Source organism: Rousettus aegyptiacus, unplaced genomic scaffold (assembly GCF_014176215.1).
Source record: "Rousettus aegyptiacus isolate mRouAeg1 unplaced genomic scaffold, mRouAeg1.p scaffold_m13_p_2, whole genome shotgun sequence".
Taxonomy (NCBI): domain Eukaryota; kingdom Metazoa; phylum Chordata; class Mammalia; order Chiroptera; family Pteropodidae; genus Rousettus; species Rousettus aegyptiacus.
In genome coordinates, this window is record NW_023416295.1 from 125,864,057 (window position 1) to 125,885,419 (window position 21,363).

Genomic DNA, 21,363 nt, shown 5'->3' on the forward strand with positions numbered 1-21,363 from the left:
TCAGGGTAAGGCAGCTCTGTAATAAACAATTGGGGGCAAGGGATAGTGCTGCTTCTGCTTCTTTTTGGCAGAAACTCGCTTCTTCCTTGCCACCAGCATCCCATAGAAGGGGCTCATGCTCACAGCTGCCTGAATGAACTTGATCCACTCGTCTTTCTCTTCCTATGTGGAGAAAGAGATCCAGTCCACTATGTGGCTCCCCTCAACCACCCAGCCATCTGCCTCTGCTTTTGCAGACTTTGATAAGCTACCCATTGTTGTTGGGGATGTAAAGCTCAAGAGAGTTTGGTTGCCAAGGGTCATCCATCTCTCCGATAATTCTCTTGAGAGATGATTCCTCCTGGCTCCTTGTATGCAGCATACTCAAAATAGAGGCAGTTGTCTGTGAGGAGCCAGCCCTCCCTGTCCCAGTTGGATAAGGTGTGGGTCAGATCATTCCCATTATCCTCAGGAATCTTGAAGGGCTCATATTCCTGAGCAGATCCTGCCCTCATTGATATCCCAATTCGAGGCCACAAAGTGCTCCAGGTCCCACTTGTTCCAGACATTGAGATTGTAAAGGCTGGTGTTTAGCATGGTAGGGGCGAAGGACAGCATGTAGCATGTGTCCATTTACTGGAAAACTGCAAGGTTGCACAGGTAGTAGTATTGTTGGGAGGAGGCTTCCATCATCTATCTGGTCAATCTTCTTAGACTACCAGGGAGGTGGGAAGCTCCATAGAAATTGCCTGAGGGCCTGCAACAGATTGAGGTCAATGAACTCCTACAGATCCTCAAAGATATGGAGCACTGCCAGACTCAGTTCTTCCTTTCCTCCATGGCTGTTTCATTCAGGCCCTTGACCTTGTATAGGAAATGGGTGATCTCGGGTGTTTCTGGAGAAGTTCGTTCTCCACTAAGAACTAGATCCCCTTTGTAGGGTCCATGTTGAAGTTCGTTCTGCCCATTACCATTTTCTGGCTCCATTGTAAGGTCTTACTGCCCTCATTGGCCTCTACACCCTCCCATTACTCCTGGCTTCACTGAGCTCCTTCTGCAGATGCTGATCTCTACCATCAACTCTTTCTTGCTGGACAGGACGTTCTCCAGCTCCATTAACTCCTCAGAGTCAGGTCTGGGGGCTCATGGACACTGTTCTTCCTCCGTGGTGGTTAGGAAGCTGCGTGGGAAGTCTGGGGCTGTCCTGTGGGGGTAGTCTGGATCACACTGGCCTGTGAGTTCTGGTGAGCTGGATCAAAAGCGCCAGAAGCCACTGCCCGCCACCTCCTCTGTGACAGTACTCAGCGCTGAAAAGACTCCCTTTGCCTCCTAACAGCCTTGCCAGTAAGGAGTTTTGCATTTATATAAGTGAGATTTGTCAATAGTTGTATTAGACAAGGAAAAAGAAAACCATAGCAAGCTATATTGGAGAAGCTGGAATAGCTAGTGATGAAAAGATGGCATTTAGCATTAAATATTTACAAGCAAGCCAAATAAAACAATTTTAAAATTCTAAGCACTATGTTCTATGATCCCACCACATTTGGCATGAAGCTTCAATCAAGGTAGATCCAATAATATCACAAAATCTTAAGCTTATTACCTTTAGAGTTGGCATCAGGCAACCACAAGTCTCCCTGGCAATGGCAAGACATTGAACTCTTAGATATTGTCAGGTTCCATCCATAAAGACTATCAGCCTTGCTAAATTTTAACTGAAATGCTTTCACATTTTATCATTTTTTGTACCATTACCAATTCATGTAAGCACGAGAAGCATTTTAATTATTTTAACCAACCCCCAATACCACTATTTTCAATGAGAGCCCATTTTGAACAACAGTCATCAATTACCAATCCATTAATATCTCCAATACGAATTAACTTCTGACATTAATTAGTTTAATAAGCAAAATAGCTAATATTGATCAGAGTTAAGACAGTTGAAGTGCTTTCGGTAATCCCTTTGGAGTGTAAATCCCCAATTAGAATGCTAGCTGCACCTAGAGTATTATTTTAACATATCCATATTTCACTCTCTGTACTAAAAACGTTTTAAACTAAATTATAGATATTGTAACACCAGATTCAAAGTCTGCCACTTAATAGCTATGTGATATTGGATATGAATGTCATTTGACCTCCCTGAATCTCAGTTTCCTTAAGTGTAAAATGAGGATAATAACCTCACAGAATGGTGAAAATTAAACAATGGATATGAAAAGGCATTATAAACTAAAATAGTCTACAAATGTTAGGCATTATTATTGGATAATAATACCTCAAATAGAGGTTAGGTTCTGTTGAGGTCCTTTGAGGAATTTTCCATTACATGAAAGGTTAGGTGACCACTAATGTTCACCTATGGTAATTTTACAGTTTTGATATTCTCTTTGCTTGTATACAAACACAAGGAAAAGAACAAAGTAAGTTATGGGGTTCTTATCCCAGAAGGCCAAAATAATTACCTTACACTTGCACTGGGGCTGTAACCCTCACCTATGCTATTCCAGAGGAAGATTATCAAATGTGGACAAACTTAATAGATTTAATAATAACAACAATGAACATTTAACCAGGGTTTATTATCTTCCAGGCAGTGTGCTAATTAATTAATTAAATACATTATCTTATTTAATCCCCACAATAAACCAATATAATAGATATTGCTTTTAAGCCCATTTTAAAATGAATGAACTAAGGCTTAGAGAAATTAAGTTAACTGCCCAAGTACTAGTAAAGAATTTGAATTTAGCTGTTCTTGAGAACTTATACTCTAAACACAGTAGTTAATATGTAAATACATATGAATTACATTATATAAAATATGTAATATATGAAGGTAAACATGAATTAAATATTATCTAATAAATATATAGCTACATGAATTTTTTCTGACATTCTGGACTTAATAGCAAGGTGGGCAAAATGCATGCTGTCACCTTCATTAAAACAAACATATATAAACTTTCAACTAGTTTTCCTGATATTCAAGAATTAACTCACAAAAGCTTTGTAGAAGCATACCTATGTTGTTTTTTCCTTGTCTCATTTAATGTTTTCTCTCTTTTTCTTTTTAGTTTTCTCTTTCCCGATGTGTTGTAGGTTGTCTGCAAAGATAGCTACCAATACTTCCTGCCATTCCTATATATGCATGCTGCTCTTCTCATCAAGAAGTGGCATCTATTTCCCTACCCCTTGAATCTGGACTGACCTTGCTACTTGCTTTAACCATAAGAATGTGGTGGAAGTAAAGCTGTGACGGTTCGGAGCTTAGGACCCAAGAAACTTGACAACTTCTGCTTGACACTCTCTTGGAGTCTTGTTGAAAAAGTCCAGCCATCCTGTAAGAATATGTAGTGAGAAAAGCTCCAGCTAACAGCCATATCATGGATCATCTTGATTTAGTCGAGCCTCCAGATGACTATATCACATGAGTGACCCCAGGAGCAGAAAAACCACACAGCTGTGGCCAGCCAACCCACAGAATAGTAGGAAATAAAAAACTGTTGTTATAAGCCACTCGGTTTTGTGGTGGTTTGTTATGCAGCAAAGGCTATCTGAAATATGGTAGGCCGGAAACATTTAGATAGAATGGCCACATCCTTGGGAGATGTCTTTAGGTAAAGGGATGACTGTTGGCTATAAAAGATCTTGAAGAATAAAGTAAAATATGTGGCTGATTTGAGTTTGTCTTATCCAACTACAGATTTTCAACCAAGAACTAGCATTAAAAAAATAAAAACACATATAAGAAAATAAGAATGTGTCTCATTTTGTCCAATAATCCATCTGCTGGACCTGAGCCGAACAAGAGAACAGGTTCTCACATATGAACATCTTATTCCTTGAAGTTGCCTTTATGGTACAAAGAGGCAGCTTCTCTCTCCTAAGAATTGGAAACCTACACTTACTGACTGGAGAATATACCAAAATATCAAGCTTCTTAGGAGCTGCATTTGGAACTGCAACCAATTAGCCAATTGTCCATGTAATGGAAGTTAAAGCCAACAAAATATTGTTTAAAAATTATCTGAGAAAAAAACATTTTTATTTTTTCTGTATTTCTTAGGATATACTGAGGTTCACTTTTCTCATTATATTTTACGAATGACATTATTAAAATGACACCTCATTTTCTCCAAGCCCAACAGGGAAAGGAGGCCCTGAATTATTAGAAGAAACCATTTTAAAAGTAGAATGTTTCAACAACAAAGTGTAAGCATTGAGTAGGCAGTGCTAACTTTACCAGTTATCTCAAAATTCCGAATGTGACAAACACCTGTCTTTCTCCTCCCTCTTCCCACCCTCCCCCATTACTGCAGAGAAAAGGAATATAAGAAATTGAGAGTTGCTTTTCATTAAGTAAAGGAAAGAAGGCTGAAGGAAAAACCTAAAGGTGATCTTCAAATATAAAAGAAAGGCATCAACTTTGTTTCCAAAGAGAATGTGAAGCGGAAAAATGATGATTGAAGGAAGTAGATTCAAAAAGTTCTTTTTTGAGGAATGGATTTCCACTTCTCTGAAGAAGCTAAAGTATGCATAGGAAAATTACTTTCTTCATTTCTTCATGTGTAAGAATTTCTCTCTCTCTCTCTCTATATATATATACTTTTTGGGTTCTTAATATGAAGATTTTCACACATAGAGAAAAATAGAAAGATTAGTACAAAGAATAGCTTTATTCCTTCCAGAACCAACAATTAATATTTTGCCAAATTTACTAAACGATGTTAAAGAGAATTACAGATGTTAAGATGTCACTGCACTTCACACTTCATCAGCATTCATCTTCTCCTGCCCTACCAAAAAAAAAGTCAACATGGATGGACCTCAGTCTCATGCTAAGTGGAATAAGTCAGAGAAAGACAAATATCATGTGATTTCACTTATATGTGGTATCTAAAAAACAAACAAAACAGATACAAACTCACGGATACAGAGAACAAATTGATGGTTGCCAGATGGGAAGGGAGTTAAGAGGAAGGGTGCAAAAGATGACAGGGATAAATGAGTACAAATTGCCAGTTATAAAAACAGTCATGAGGATACAAATTACAGCATAGGGAAAAGAGTCAGTAATATTGTAATAACTATGTATGGTATATATGGGTACTAGATTTATTGGTGATCACTTTTTAAGATGTAGAAATGTGTGTACACCTAAAACTAATATAATATTGTATGTCAACTGTAATTGAAAAATAAATTGAAGGAAAAAAAGAAATTTAGGGTAAGTCACACCTTAAAAAAGGTCACAGATTTCTCTGATTACATTTAGGTAATAAAAAAAATCTTAATTCAGTAACAAAAAAATGCAATGTTTAATGCCAAAAAAAACCCCAAGAATTGTTTTGAAAACCATAATGCCATAATTAAACCTAACAAAATTAACAATAATTCAATTGTCATTGAATAATAAATCTATGTTCAAAATTCTCCAATGTGATTTATAGTTGTTTGTTTTCCAAACCAGCATCCATACATGAAGATTATTATGTTCCACAGGTTTTTGATTTCTGAATCACAAAGATTTCTGACTTCTATCCCAAGAGCTGACTCTGCAGTCCCACTGATTTATTGATAGTGTTCTTAGAAATCATCATTAAATCAGATATTTCTCTGCCTTTCCCTTTTGGTATAACTCTGGGTTAAAGAGGCAACCATTACCTAGATCCAGTTAGTGAGCTTGACTGGGAAAGTATCAGCTCCCAGAGGACACACTTAAGAAGAAAAGTTGCTAACTGCTGTTGGCCAACTGTATGATGGAGCAAAAAAAAAAAAAATCATCTTTTTCTATTTAAAATAAAGACTAAAGGACTATGGTTAGAAATTCACAAAAGCTAGTGTCTCCAGCAATGTAACAAGCCCTTGAGAGTCACTTGGGACCTCATAATAAGAACTCTTGACTTCTCCACTGAGCATTTCCGATAATTTCTATTATTGCTAAAACAGTTCAGGAATGCCTCCACCAAAATCGCAGGGAGGAACCACAATGCTGGGAAGTGAATAGGTCCATTAAAATGGGGATTACTTTAATTGGGCACAATTCCTGTTTCTCTATCCAGGAGACACCCTAGCCAGAGGCTAAAACTGAGCAATATTTTACCCTTCCTATCGTATTAAAAAAACTTCCTTCACTACTTCTCACCCCAGTTACTGTGAAAAAACACAAAATACTGAAAATCTAAGTACACACATGGTAATCTGTTGCTGTCATTGGTATTTGCAGAATAGTGGACCTTGAGAAAGCCCTAAAGGAAGGACCTAAAGATGAAGCAGCTGGAATTCACCCAAGCCTCTGGCCTTGGCCACCCCAAAGCTCCCCCTTCCTCCTTGAAAGCAAAAATATAATCAACAGTAGGAATTACAATAGGGTCTGTATTGAAGCTGAATATGATAGCCAGAACTCCAACAGCTATCTTAAACCTTAAAAACAAGGGTCCTGTGGAGTGGAAAAACTTAAAAGCCTGTATTCCTGACTATATCTTATATTCTCCATACCATTTCCAGACTGCTTGTGTGTGTGTGCACATGTACACGTACACACACACACACACACACACACACACAGCAGTTTCTAAATGGCACTTAAGAATGTCCTCAATTTCAGTGAGGATGAGGATATCCCTGAATTATTCTTGCATTTAAATATTTCTGCAGCCTCACATTTTGCAAACTTTGGGTTGCCTTAGAAAACTAAAGCTCGGTGTGATATTAGTATGCTCATTTTAATATATGGTGTTTAAAAATTGAAATACATTGAGTTAAATTACAACTTCAGGATCACTTCTCTAACATGAGGAATTAAACTGATGAATCTTGGATGGAAGATACTGGTATAAAGTTTGACAGAAGATAAATCCCGATATAGAAATGATTTACCAATTGTCACATTTATTCCTTCTCTTTCCTCATATTGATGAAAGCTATAAATATCTTTTAGTATTTAATAAGTTTCCTACTCATAAGCCTCAGGCAATAAGTCATACATGCTGAACAGAAAGTCTATAAATGTAAGGATTCTTTGGCATTTTCCTGAGGGTTTCACCTATTAAGAAATATATGTTAAATATTATGAAGGAGTTAGAGATTTGTTTTATTTCCATGTTGTAATATCTAACAAATCTGGAAACACAGAACTCAAGTGACCTGAGGTGCTCTAAAGTAAACTTATTTCCCTTATGGATATGGCACCTATACATTCATTCAACAAATTATCAATCAAGAATCAAGATAAAACCATAAAATCATTCCTCTGAAGACCACTGTCAGCATCTGCCAGAGTCAAGAGAGTTGTCCATGGGCTGGAAATTAAGAATGCTCCTGAATAAGCCTGGAGGTTCCTGAGACATCAAAGAAGACTCAAATTTGTGCACTTTAATACATATTCTTATAATGAAAAAAAAAAGAGGGAGTCAGTATGCTCAGGATAAGAATAGCCCCTCTGTACCTCTCCCTATTGTCTTCTATAAGTGGAGATCAAGTGAGAACCCCAGAACTACGCATGTCCTGGCAAGATTATCTCCTCTTCTCAACATTCACAGGCTCTCTACTAACATCCCTTTTGAGTTCATCATGCCCTTTATCCCTGTTCGTGTCAGTTATCACTAGAATCCAGGATCTTCTGGTCATGCCTTATATCTTAGACTCGAAGAGTCCTACAGTTTGTACATCAGGGCTCCTAACTCCATTTTACACCCCTTCCCATCTCTTGAAATCCTTTCACAACTGAACTCAGGATCCCTAATATCCTGAATATCTTCTCTAAATATTCCTTTCACCTTCTTGCTCTAAAAGCAACCTGGCTCTCCTTTGATGGCAATATTTTTCCTGAGGACATATTGTATGTAGTTATCCCTCCAACACCCTTTGGTACCATTGGGACTAGAGGCAGAGTGTCCTTTTTATTTTTTTAATTTTTTTTCTTTTTTAAATATGTTATCAGATTATACCACACACTAGCCCTTCTTATAATTTATTGCCTCTTCCTTTAGGTTATTTCTACTCCTTTATACTTTAGGTCTTGGCTCTCTATCACTCTCTCCAAGGACAACTATCAAAATTCTTGGTGATTTCAATATTTCTTCAATACCTTGGCACTTTAAGCCTGAGATGAGGTACCAGCATAGTTGGGTTCTGATGAAAGCCCTCATCCAGGCTGCAGACTGCTGACTTTTTATTGTATCCTCACATGGTGGAAAGAGAGCTCTCTGGAGTCCTTTCTACAAGGGCACTAATTCTATAGATAAAGGTTTAATTACTTCCCAAAGGCCCCACCTCCTATTACCAACACATTGGGGGTGAGGATTTCAACATTAAAATTTTGGGGGAACACAAAATTCAGTCCACTGCACAAATCCAGAACTGTAATGTTCCAGGATTAGAATATCAAAATAGTTCTAGCTATATACACTACACAAGAGAGCCTCCTTGGAATTTCTGGCAAAAAAGCAGAGTGGGTAAAATGCTGTACTTGTCTTCTCTCATGACCACATCAAAATTACAAAACTACAAAATACCCATTACTGAGCATCGCCTGAAGTCTAGCTGAACAGAAGTCCTACAACTAAGGACATACAGAAGAAGCCACTTCAAAACTAGTAGGATGGGCAGAGATGCAGAATTGGCTGATCCCACATCAACATGTGGTAGTTAAAAGAAGGGATATCTCAGCTGCAGAAGTCCACTCTGGAAGCCCCACACCAGACTCCCCCCAGCTCAGGGTTCCATACTGAGAAGAAAAGTCCCCACAACTTCTGGCTGTGAAAACCAGTGGAGATCATGGCTGAGTAAGATGGAGAGAGGGTGGAGTCCCAGGAGTTCCTCTTAAAGGGCCCGCAAACTAACTTACTTGCTGACAGCCTCACTCACTCTGAGCTCCAGTGCTGGGGCAGCAGCTTGGGGGTGGGGCAGGGACACATGGGGAGGACCTGAGTTCTCTGGCTTCAGGGTGAGGGTTGGAGGGGCAGTTTTTTCCCAGACAGAAACCATTGCTTCTTTGTTAATCCCTCCCACCTCCCAGCATGCAGACTCAGGCAGCTTCCATAACTGAGTCTCTGTCAACTTGGCTAACACTGGTTGCCTTGCACTAGTGATTCTCTGAGAACCCCATCCACCCACTCAAATTGCAGGCCCACCTAAGACACTTTCAGTGATTTTCTTCCTATACCTGTCCTGGCTCATGCTATGGGCTTTCCTAAAATCTTTCGAAAGTTCGCAAACCCCAAATAAGCAGCATCTGGCACTGGTGTGCTCTGTGCCTCTTGCCGAGCAGCCCCAAGCCTGGCACTAACAGCAGCTAGCCTTGGTACATGGCTTAGCTTTTAAGGCACGCTCAAGCCCAGCACACATGGCAGCCATCTATGGATTGCTTGGTGGCTCATGCTAGGTGGCTCATGCTGGGCAGGGCACAGGCTATGGCTGAACTTGGCCACTGGCAGTGCCCCTTTCAGGAGGCCCCAGGGTTGGCACACCCAATGGCCAGCTTTGAACTGAGCCCGAGCACCATCCAGGGCTGCATACGAGAATGACACACCCAAAAGGCAGACTGGGCAGGCACCAGAGCCCTGCTAAAGTGAATCCTGCACTATAGGGTCAGCCCCTGCACAAGAGCTCCTTGACTGTAGTCAATAGCCAGTCCTCACAACCAATCAGTCCATCGGTCAATCCCTTCCACTGACATGCAAACAGCAACCAAGGCTCAACTACAACAAGAGGGCACTAGGAAGTGCAGAGAGATCCAAACAAGATGAACCCAAATGGGCCCACACCATTAAAATGTCAAAAGTTAAAGACAAAGAGGAAATCTTAAAAGCAGAAAGAGAAAAGCAATTAGTTATCTACAGGGAGGCTCCCATAGACTGTCAGCTGATTTCTCAACAGAAACTTTGCAGGCCAGAAGGAACCAGTATGAAATATTCAAAGTGATGAAAAGCAACAGCCTACAACCGAGATTACTCTACCCAGCAAATCTATCATTTAGAGTCATAGAACAAATAAAGAGCTTCCCAGACAAGAAAAAGCTAAAGGAGTTTGTCACCACCAAGCCAGTATTACAGAAAATGTTGGATGGATTTCTTTAGAAAGAAAAAAGATGAAAAATATAAATAATAAAATGGCAATAACTATGTATCTATCAAAGATTGCTTTCAGTGTATATAGATCAGGTGGTCCAACCAAAAGATAGGGTGGCTGAATGGATAAGAAAACAAGACCCTTGTATATACTGCCTCCATGAGACTCGCTTCAGATCAAAAGACACACAGAGAAAAAGTAAAGCAATGGAAGGAGATATTTTATGAAAAATTTTTAAAAAGCTATACTTATATCAGAAAAAAATAGACTTTAAAACAAAGGCTATAACAAGAGACAAAAAGGACCCAGTAAAAGCACTTCTGGGTATTTATCTGAAGAAACCCAAAACACTTCTTCAAAGAAACAAGTGAATCCATATGTTCATTGCAGCATTATTGACTATAGCCAAGTTATGGGGGCAAGCAGGGTGAATGGATAAAAAAGAGGTGGTACATATACGCAATGGAATATTACTCAGCCATAAAACAAGAATGTATGTAGAGGGTATTGTGCTGAGTGGAGTCAGACAGAGAAAGACAAATGCCATACGATTTCACTTACATGTGGCTCTAAAGAACAAAATAAAAAACTCAGAGATACAGACATTTTGATGGTTACCAAATGAGAGGGTTTTTTGTGGGGATTGTTAAAAGGGAGAAGGGATTAAGAAGTGCAAATTGGTAGTTTTAAAATAATCATGGGGATGTAAAGTATAGCATATTTTAGTCAATAATACTATGTATGGTCAGATGAGTACTAGATTTATTGATCATTTCATAACTTACATAAATGTCTAATCACTATGTTGTACAACTGAAACTAATATAATATAGTATGCCGACTGTAATCGAAAAGTAAATTAAAATAAATTTTTAAATATAATAAATATATATGTGCTCCTTAAAGTCAAGCGTAGAGTTTTTCTGTATATGAAGGAGTTTAAAATCTATTTATATGCTAGTTTAAAAGCCGTTAGACTCATTTTCACCCCCTTCCCTTTTTCTAAGCCTTCTCTTTATTTCCTCTGGGTTTTATTTCCTTCCCTGCTTCATGTCACATCTTATCCTGTCTTCTTCAATCCCTAGCTTTCCACAGGCTTCTTCTCTCACCCTTTAAACATAAAAAACAAACAAAAACAACCTCCTCATTCCTAAATAAGCCACAGACACACAAAAAAAACCCTTCACTCAACTACTAAATATATACAATATTATCTCTTTTTACTCCTCCATCTGTCCCTTTCAGTCTCAGCTAATGGTGTCATAATTCACCCTATTCCCAAACTAGAAACTTCCTTATCTCTTCCCTCTTTTCTAACTGGTCTTCAAGGTCAGAAATTTATCAAATTTCTGAGTGAGCTTTTCTCTTCACTCCCACAGCTACTGCTTTAGTTTTGGGTTTACTATCTTTCTTAAACTACTATAGCTAGTCTGTTTACAGTCTTTCTCCACTCCAGATGGCAAATTATAGTCCACAAACATTTTCTGAGTATCTACTATGTATCTGGCCTTGGAAACATAAAGACAAATATGATACCAATCCCTATACTCAAGAAATTTGTCCACTCACACTACAGCATCAGTCCCATTAAAAACTTCTCTTTGTTCATACAACTCAATAACAACAACAACAAAAACAAATGCTCCAATCAAAAGATGGGCAGAGGTCTATGGCCATGCCCCCCTGAACGTGCCCAATCTTGTCTGATCTCAGAAGCTAAGTAGGGTTGGACCTAGTTAATACTTGGATGGGAGACCACCTAGGAATACCAGGTGCTGTAGGCACTAAAAAAAAAAAAAGAAGAAGAAGAAGAAGAAGATGGGCAGAGGACCTGAACAGACACTTCTCCATAGAGGAGATATAAATGGCCTACAAACATATGAAAAGATGCTCAACATTGCTAGCTATTAGGCAAATACAAATCAAAACCACAATGAGATACCATCTCACACCTGTTAGAACAGCTATAATCAACAGGACAATAACAAATGTTGGAGGATGCAGAGAAAAAGGAACCTTCATATATTGCTGGTGAGGCTGCAAATTGGTACAGCCATTATGGAAAACAGTATGGAGGTTCCTCAAAAAACTAATAATTGATCTACCATATGATCCAGCAATCCCACTACTGGGTATTTACCCCAAAGACTTGAAAACCCATATCCAAAAAGATATTTGATGTTCATAGCAGCATTATTCACAGTGGCCAGGACATGGAAACAACCAAAGTGTCCTACAATAGATGATTGGCTGAAGAAGCCATGGTACATATATACAATGGAATATTACTCAGCCATAAGAAGAGATGAAATACTGCCATTTGCGACAACATGGATGGACCTCGAGATAATCATGCTAAGCGAAAAAAGCCAGACAAAAAACGTTGAAAATCACATAATATGTGGGACATAAACCTAAAAGCAACAAATGAACAGGACAAACAACAGAGACTCATGGACATGGACTATAGACTAGTGGTTACCAGAGGGTAGGGGGTGGTAGGAGAGGAGAGGAAGACAGGGTAAAGGGGGTAAAATATGTGATGACTGAAAGAAATCTACAGGAGGTGAACACACAGTGTAAATAAGCCTTACTATGAAAAAAAAATACATCTCTCACTTGGTGTTACAAAAAAAACTTCTCTTTGTTGCCAACAGAGTTAAGTTCAAACTCCTTAAGCAGGCATATAGGGAGGGCTCTTTGCCATCTGGCCTGAACTCGCCTTTCTAGCTATCTCTCTCACTACCCTCTTTTATTTAGTCTTCCTAAGCTCCAGCCACACTGAACTTGGCACAGATCTCTGAAAATTCCATTACATATACTATATTTTCATCCTGAACACCCTCTCTTGCCTCTCACCATTGGCCTGGGAAAATTTATCCAGCCTTTGAAACTCAGCTCTTAATCATTACCCCACTTTGAGGCTTTCCCAGACTCCCCTACTTAGTTCTTCAGGTTGTGGTTCCCACCGTACTGTTTATAGCTCCAATACAGTAGTCACTGTGATGTATTATAATTTATGTTTTTATATATATAGATGTACGTATATGTGTGTGTGTGTGTGTGTGTGTGTTTATTTGAGCCAAACTGGTGACTATGCCAAGGAGCAAGATCTCGAAAGCTCTGGAAAGGAGAGTTTTGCAGCTTCTTTTATGCATTGGAAATGTAAGGAAGATTACGTGGTGGTGGGAGAAAGTAAGGCAGGGACTGCATTACAGGATATTTAACAAGATTACATGTTATCTTGAGGATTAATATCCCCTTGAGAGGTATTACTTCTGGTATTTCAAAGGTGTGTTAATCTAGATGCACAAGAATCTACTTATTACCTTTTTTATAAGACAATTCCTGAAGGCTAGGAACAATATTGCTCTGCACATGGTAGGCTCTATATTCCAAATATTTAAAAAAATTAATTTCTTAGCACTTGGTCTTTTCTTATCTTCCCCCAAATTATAGTACATAGCCCTTATTTCCTAGAAAAGGGAGCATCAAAAAAAATTAGGGTGAACTATTAAAAAAATCAGAAAAAAAGGAAGACCCCTTAGCTTTGAAACCAATCCTATTTCTCCATTATTCCATTCTATACTGAGTTATCCTGCAAGATGCTGAACAAAATGGTGTTAACATTCCTCCAAAATCTAATGTCTGAATGTAATGGAACCTTCTTCTGGTCACTTCCTACAATACACAATGGAAAGAGCACAGTGAAGTATTTACTTATAGCAGTTACCCAACAACTATAATACATTCTCCTTCATGAAGACCATGAAATTAAAATTTTACCACCTGATTTCCTTTGATCCTAGAGACTACTGTTAATTTACATAGAAATAAGCACATATCACTTTTTATAGTCTCATTTTCTATATATAAACTCCTCGTATATATATATCGGTAATGTTTGGGGTAGAAGACCATTTTTAAGATCTCAATGCATTCTACTTAAAAATGTAAATTAGTTTTTTAAAACCTCTTCTTTCACCTAGATCTGTTCATGCTTTTGTCTACACATAGTTAGATACTGATAGAAAAACCCAGAATATGAAAAAGCTTAATACAAGTGATAGTTGTTTTTAACCCTTTCCATTACTGTTAAACCAGACTGATAGGGTATGCTTCTAAATTATGGGAAGATAATGATAGCATCAGAGAACACCAAGTAATTTAAATTGCTATATGTGATGTATATATTTAGCTACATCATTAAGTCTCCTTTAAACTTTATAATCAATTTCTTATCCCCTATACTTAGATTACTACTTTGTCCGTTTATTTGCTTACAAATACAAAATTAACAACCTCTAAGTTATCTTATTAGAACTCACTCATAAAACTGGATTGTTCTCATTATAATTTAACTTTCAAAATATTGCTCATTTCAATCTATAAAGTTCTTTTTTACTATTAGCAACCGTGGACACATTTACATTCAGTCCTCAGGAAAATATCAGAAAGTGGATGCTACAATTTAACTGACAAATCGTTTCTGCATTCCTTTAATTTAAAAAAGTTGGCCTCAGAATTTTTCTGTTAGGAGACTTAGGATTTAACTTGTGAAATGGCATCTGATACTTGCCAAGTATATTCTAATGTCTACCAATTCAGTTTACAGATTTATCTCCCTAAAGCCCTTATACTATAACTTATACATTTCAATCTAGATTTTAGCCCTTCTCACAAAATCTTGTTGGTGAATTTGAAAAAAGAAAAAAAGCTTGTTACAACTTGGGTCCTCACCAGCCAACGGTTGAAATAGCATACAAAGGCATGGATAAACCTAACAGTAAACCAGTGTCTGTGTAACTTCTGGGTGAGAAACCCCTTGGAAATATGTCCAGCGGGGTAAGTAAACTATGAATTAGGGTGCAATAGGTTTGAACTTTCAAAAGTTTCTTGTGTGAAAAGCAGGTTTTCCCACAGAACTTCTTTTGATGAGAAAATACCAGTTATTTAGGGTTGCAGTCTTCTCAATTCTACTTTCAATTTGGTTCCTCCATTTTCACTTCATCTTATACATTGTAACCAAATTAATCTTTCTAGAACATGAGAGTGTTAGTACCCCTTCAAAAAATTTTCAATAGCTTCCACTATCAGAGCAATAAATTTAAAACAATTAGTTTGATAATGGCACCATTGTTTCTCGTTGTAACCCACCTTCAAAACCTTATCTTGAATTAGTCCTCTTCCCCTTTCATGCTCCCATTACTTTTTGTACTTCCATTATCCTGATTATGTATTTTATTTTTCCCAACAGGTTGCAGGAAAGCTGGGTTTTAACCTTTTTAACGGGATTTTGAGCATTGGGTCCAATGTCCGTAGTTTCCAATACCTACCTTGCAAAGCATAAAGGCTAAGTCCTTAAAGCTGAATAGGAACCCTCCACTTTTTCCAAATTGTTTTATGGCACTTTCCATAAACCTCCTTTGTATTCTAACTAGAGATGCATTTCTCCCTTACTGCATTGTTAAACGCGGCCTTCTGGAGCAGAGAGGTAGTTTTCTCTTGGCTTACTACGCTCCCTCCGCCCCGCCCCCCCTCAATGCAGCCTAACCCAGTGCCTTACATAAAAAGACAGTTTGAAAGATCGGCTGAAAATAGATGGGCAACACTTTTCCCCAAATGATGTGCCTGAAGACACGGAGTGTTCTAGTCCCAATTGCCACAAACCTAAACCCTCCACTTAAATAACCTTCCTGCCTTATCTGCAGTACTAATCTCTCAAAGCAGGGGCAAATTTTGCCCCCAATGGCAAACGTTCCTCTTCAGACAAAAGACCTCAAATTTCCGCTGCCCCTGTACAGGGTTTCCAACATTCAGAAAAACGGCGAGGCGAACCCAGGCCCTCAATGGAACGTTTCTTCAGTGGGCTGGTTTGTTCCCTTAAGAGTAAGCAACCCCTGTTTGACTCTCCAGGCCATTCCGATTCTGAGTCCCTCCACCTCGGCTTTCCTCTCGCTGTCAACACAGCCGTCTCCCAGGGAGATCGCACAAGGCGCGTGGCCCGGCGGTTAGGTTGCCAACGGTTTTCTAACGCGAGAGGGAGCGCGGGAGGAGAGGCGGGAACAAGTTGGGGCCGCAGGGAGCGAGCGAAGGGCGGGGCCAGCGCCAGGAAGGATCGCGAAGGAGCTGGGAGGCCCCGCCCTTTCCGTAGATATCTCTAGAAAGCCGCGCAGGAGCCCGAAAACAAAGAGTGCGCAGGCGCGACGGCAGGGCCCGGGCATTTTGCTGCGTCACCAGCCGCCGCCCGGCCTCACCAGCCCTCGCTCGCACGCACGCACATCCTCCGTCCTCGCGCCCCTTTTCCTACACTTTCCTCTTCTCTCCGACCAGAGGAGCCGCTCTCTCCGCGCGGTGCATTCTGGGGACCCAGGTCAATCCCGCCGCCGTCGCCTGAGAAGCGAGAAGAGGCCGCACCGGGGAGAAAACGCCGGAGTCGCCGCCGGAGAGGAGTCGATTGCCCAGCAGCTGCCGCCGGAGAGGCCCTCCCACTCGTTCACCCGTCCCCCTGCCCCGTTCACGATGTGAGTGCGACACGCCGCCGAGAGAAGGTCGCCCCGCAGGGAGGCCGAGGCTGCGCTGGGGTCGGCCTTTCCCCTCCCCCGCTTTCGGCCCCTCGGCTTTCTCCCCTCAGTGGTGGCAGTCGTTCTTGCCTGGGGGTGGGAGGTCCAGTATCCTCCATTCGGTTACCGTTGGCGGGCGGAGGACATTTTTCCTACAGATGTCCGCTTCCCCCACCTCTAAACCGTCCTTCAGCTTCCCGGTCCCGGAAATCCCAGTTTTCCCCCTTTGGCGGACCGGGTTAGTCCTAACTCTCCGGAATTTAGCCTGGGGCTTTAATCTCCTGCGAGCTCTTTGCCGTGCGGAGCTCTGGAGGCGTGGACCCTCTCGGATCGCCACTTCGTCTCTTGGACAGTCTGGTTCTGCCGCTCTGTGATGCCGGCTTTAGGCCCTGGGCCAAGTGCACCTGTAGTGGGTGCTACCGGAGGCTGATGGTGGCTCCTCGTAGAGCACCACGCGGCCCTCGGCCGAGAGCGACAGGAACTGCTAGGCAACTGGAGGGAGGCCGAACCATCACCACCACTTCTCTCGAGTATCGTGATTTCTCTAATGCGGGTCTTTCCAGGCCTCCTCCTAACTTCGGTCTCTCGAAGGGTTTGAAGGTTGCCGGAACTCAGCCATGTCCCTGGCAGCGAGGAATTAGTTACCATTGACCAGGTAGTTCTGCACGTGTCTTAGACGAAAGCTACTTGTGGACATTTTCTGTCTTAAGTATTAAACTTGAGGCGAGGTTTCATTATCCTCTTTTAATTTAAAGATGAAATAGGTATATAATTGCCTTCTTGTTGTCTTAAAGAGCTAAATTTGTTTACGTGGAGGTAACTATAGGTCCTTTAGCAATCTTAGTTCTATGATAAAGGAAAACTTTAGTGATTTTAACCGAATAAGAAATCTTGGCACTGCCATTTCCAGGCCTTACAGTCTTCTCAGGAAAAGCTTTACCTTTTCAAATGTGAGAAATGTCGGTTTTATAGTTTTTTTTTTATGCCAACTTTTCCCTGAAAGTTATGTACGGAGAGCATTTGAAGGGGAACAATTTTTCTTACTATAAGAAATGCATTTTCAAGGGTTTACTTAACAAAATAATAACATTGACCGGAGGCTGGTGGTGGCTCCTCGTATGAGTATGGTGGTGAGTATATTGGGCTAGAATTCTAAATGAAAATGATTCCAGTTGTCGGAGAACAAGGAGAACAAGCCTCGAGGAGAACGCATGTATTTACTGTAAAAGGGCTATATTAGAATTTTAGGATTTTTCGCTCCTTAAAAGTGGTATCTAAGAAAGGTTTTAAAGTATGTAAAAATAGCTTTTGTTTTTCCCTTTGAAATTTGTATTCTAAATAATGTAGGATTGTCAATCTTAAAATACCTATGAGTACAAAATGAGTTCTCAGCATTACCAACTTTTAATAGACATATAGCCAAACAAAGTGTCTTTTCACGAAGAAATACCTGTCAGTATGGTTTGAAATAAACACTTTCAGGAAGTCATATAAAATAGTTAAAATAGGTAAGAAACATTTTGTAAGTAGATTAAAAACTCAAATGAAAAATATTCCAAAAAGCCATCCATCCGTAATTATAAGAATGCTCCTTTCAAAATGAGTATTATAAAGAGACGAGATAAATCTCATTCTCTTTAAAATATTCAGTATATGCCACCTTGCAAATTCTTTATGGGATCTTAATGGACTGATGACTTGAATGAATTTACAATATGAATGTTATGAGTAAGTAGTGATTTCCTAGGTAAATTTCTTGTAATCAAGTTTTTATAAGTTTATTTTTCTAGTAGTTTACATGAGAGTTCTCAATCTCTCTTCCATCTTGGAAAAAGGCTGGGATTTTAAGGCCTTCCATTTAAGACCTCTACCAACACCTCCCTCCCACCTCCCCCCGCCCCCCCACACACAGGGTGTCTAGGAAAGACAGTGCTACTTTTTTAAAATTAGCCTTTGTAATTGGTTCTGGTTCTAAATTGGACGCATTGATGATAAATACAAAGTAAAATGCTTTATTAGTTTGGAACTATTTGAAGTTATTGTTTCTGGTGTCTTGTAATTAAATTAATAAATTGTTCAGAAACATATGGTGACTATCTCTTAACATTGGTTAAAATCTCATATACTTTGCCATCATTCCTCTTTGTCAGATTGAGTCCCCAAAATAAAATCATCAGTCTTTATAGTCTCCAAAGCAGTTTGTAATAGCATATGGTATATGGTTAATTTCTGTAAGTTAAGGAAGAGTAACTGATGATGGCCTTTGTTAAATGTTGATTTTCCTAACCACTGTAACTTGGCAACCGGGTTTTCTTTTTTTCTATGCTTAGTTAGACTTTAACTAGAAGGCAGTAGAAACTGGAATTGAGAAATCACTTGAGTGCAGACCAGTATGTACTGCATTGTTAATTAAGATTCTTCTGTTTGATTTTATTTTTTCAGTTTAAAAACCTAGAAACTATATAATTTTAGGATCTCGGTTAGTGAATTGTCAGTTTTCAGGAAAATATACATTTGTAGTATCAACTGTTTAAATCAGCTTAGCTCTTAAATGCTTTTTTAATCTAAGTTTATATTTAATGTGAGTTCTTAAATTGAGAGTTATTGAATCTAGTGTAAATTTTTACAGAAATAGGAAGGTTGTCATAAACTTTATTTGCTGTGTAGATTGGCAGTGATAGATTTTAAAATGAGGCTGACTTCTGTACTTCCCCAGGCCATCTTTGAACTTTTGGTTTTCCAGGAAAAAGCCAATTAACCTTGAGCAATATGTTCTCTCTCATGTTGTATTCGAAAGGCAAATAAAATTTGCTGTTGTGGATTTTCTGTGCAATAGTCAATTTTCATATGTAGCCATATTTTTTGCTAAAAAAAGTATTTATGTCAGGGCCCTTTTCAACTCAGCATGTTTAATTATCTTTGTGTATTGAATGCATCTAAGTCTCAGGTGTTGAAAAATTTTTAATATTACGTTTCAGTATCTAGTTCTTCAAATATTCATGGAATGCTAATTAGTATAGGGGGCTCTCCCGAATAGGATTGGAAATCAGCATTTGACAGGCTTATTTTTTCCATTTAAAAAAAGAGAATTATTTTTCAGGTAGTCTTTTTATTTTCAAATAAATAACCATGTCTTTCTAGTTCAATTTTATTACCTAAACTACTGCTTCTGTTAACCTGTACCACTTCTTGACATATGGTAATGACACTCTGATGAAATTTGTAATGGAGGCAATAAGAGATCTTATTTGAGTTTTAATTTGCATGAAGAAAAATTAATCTGCTGTGGGGATGTTAAAAGGATGTATGCACAAAAGTGGGAATGTGGGAAGGTCATAGAGTCGCTTGGAAGTCATTAAGTTTGGGGGGGGGTAACTTTAAGAACAGTTTTCACCTTATATTTTAGAGTAGGAATTATCAAATAAAGGAACTAGTACAGAGCTTCACTACCACTCTTTGTTCATTCCTTGATGTCTTCATAGTTTTGTTTGTTTGTTTTTAAATGGTGCTGCTAGGCCAAAAGGAGTAACCTAGCAGTTCTGCTTATTAGATAGTTAGGTCCATACAACCTAGGCAGTTTGTTTTAACAGCTTAGTAACTACTTGAAAAACGAATACACATAAATTGAAAGAAAAATGTAGTTTCTTAGATATCCATGGTTACTAATGGAATGTATATGCCTTTTGGGCATTATATAACTTTTTATACCTTGAAATCAGACTGGCTTCTTATATCTCTGTTCCTCACTGATTTTTTAAAATCATAGCCACCAACAATCCAGCTTTGCAAAGATGCAACGTAATATAGTGCATACATTCTACTGTTAACTGAACCACTTAATAATTTTGCTCAAAGTTGAGTACCACTGAATTCCTCTCAAGTTTAAAATATCCTATGGCCACCCTGTAAGTTTCTCCATAGTGTCCCGTCCCAGTGCACCTTGCCGCATAATTTAGGAACCACAGAGGCTAGCATGTGTATTCAGGTTACCTTTACAGAAAGTTTTATATAGTAGTACAACTGACATACAGAAGATCGGAAAATAAGAGATAGGCAAAGAATGTGTGTATGAGAGAGTTTATTGTGAGACATTTATAGGCAGGGCTTTTGCTAATATTTAAGGAAAACCAGCCCGGCCTATGAACCTGGAACTACTTTTTCCTTTTCTGTAACAGAATTTTCATGTTTCCATATCATTCCTCACTGAAAAAACTGAATTTCATTTACTGGTTTCCTAATTTTCTTTTGTAAATGATAGACCAGGTGATGGATACACTTAGTTAAAAAATCAGTTATTTTGAATTTAATACCATTTTTTTTACTGCTGACTTTATTTTCTTGGTTTTAATGAGTTTTATTTTTCTATAACTCTTGATATTTAAAGATACTCTGGAATGTGTAAAATATTAGAGAATCCTGTCTTTAAGAAGCTTTTCACTTACTAGAAGTATTGTTAGCTTATTTCTAAACCTAGAGATAGTTACTCCATTATTAAGGTATAGTAAAAACTTAGTCTTCTGATTCCTATTTTATTTTAGAATTCAAAGCGATCTTTAGACAAATATACTCCATTAAGAATGAACTCATAAAAGGACTACCATTAATTACTTCTGAATAAAGTATGTAATGTTGTGTAATATTAGAGACTATCTTAATGTTGTCCAATATCTTACAAATTTAAAAATATCTATGTTACCTTTCAAAGTACTAACAACCAAAAAGTGTTATTGTACGACGTCTCACC

At 38.8% G+C, this 21,363-nt stretch overlaps 1 protein-coding gene and 2 pseudogenes across 2 annotated transcripts in view; 2 read left to right on the top strand and 1 right to left on the bottom strand.

Moving 5' to 3' along the window:
• LOC107521204 lies at positions 1 to 16,280 on the bottom strand (annotated as a pseudogene).
• Positions 11,722 to 11,840, top strand: LOC118613996 (annotated as a pseudogene).
• The window catches only part of PTGES3 (prostaglandin E synthase 3), an 18,050-nt gene continuing 12,946 nt past the window's right edge, over positions 16,260 to 21,363 (top strand). The window contains exon 1 of one of the 2 annotated variants that reach the window (XM_016165711.2): positions 16,260 to 16,580. In XM_016165711.2, coding sequence (XP_016021197.1) covers positions 16,579 to 16,580 — 2 coding nt within the window. In that variant the 5' untranslated portion in view covers positions 16,260 to 16,578. The remainder of the gene's footprint in view (positions 16,581 to 21,363) is intronic. The other variant, XM_016165713.2, reaches the window with a different exon arrangement.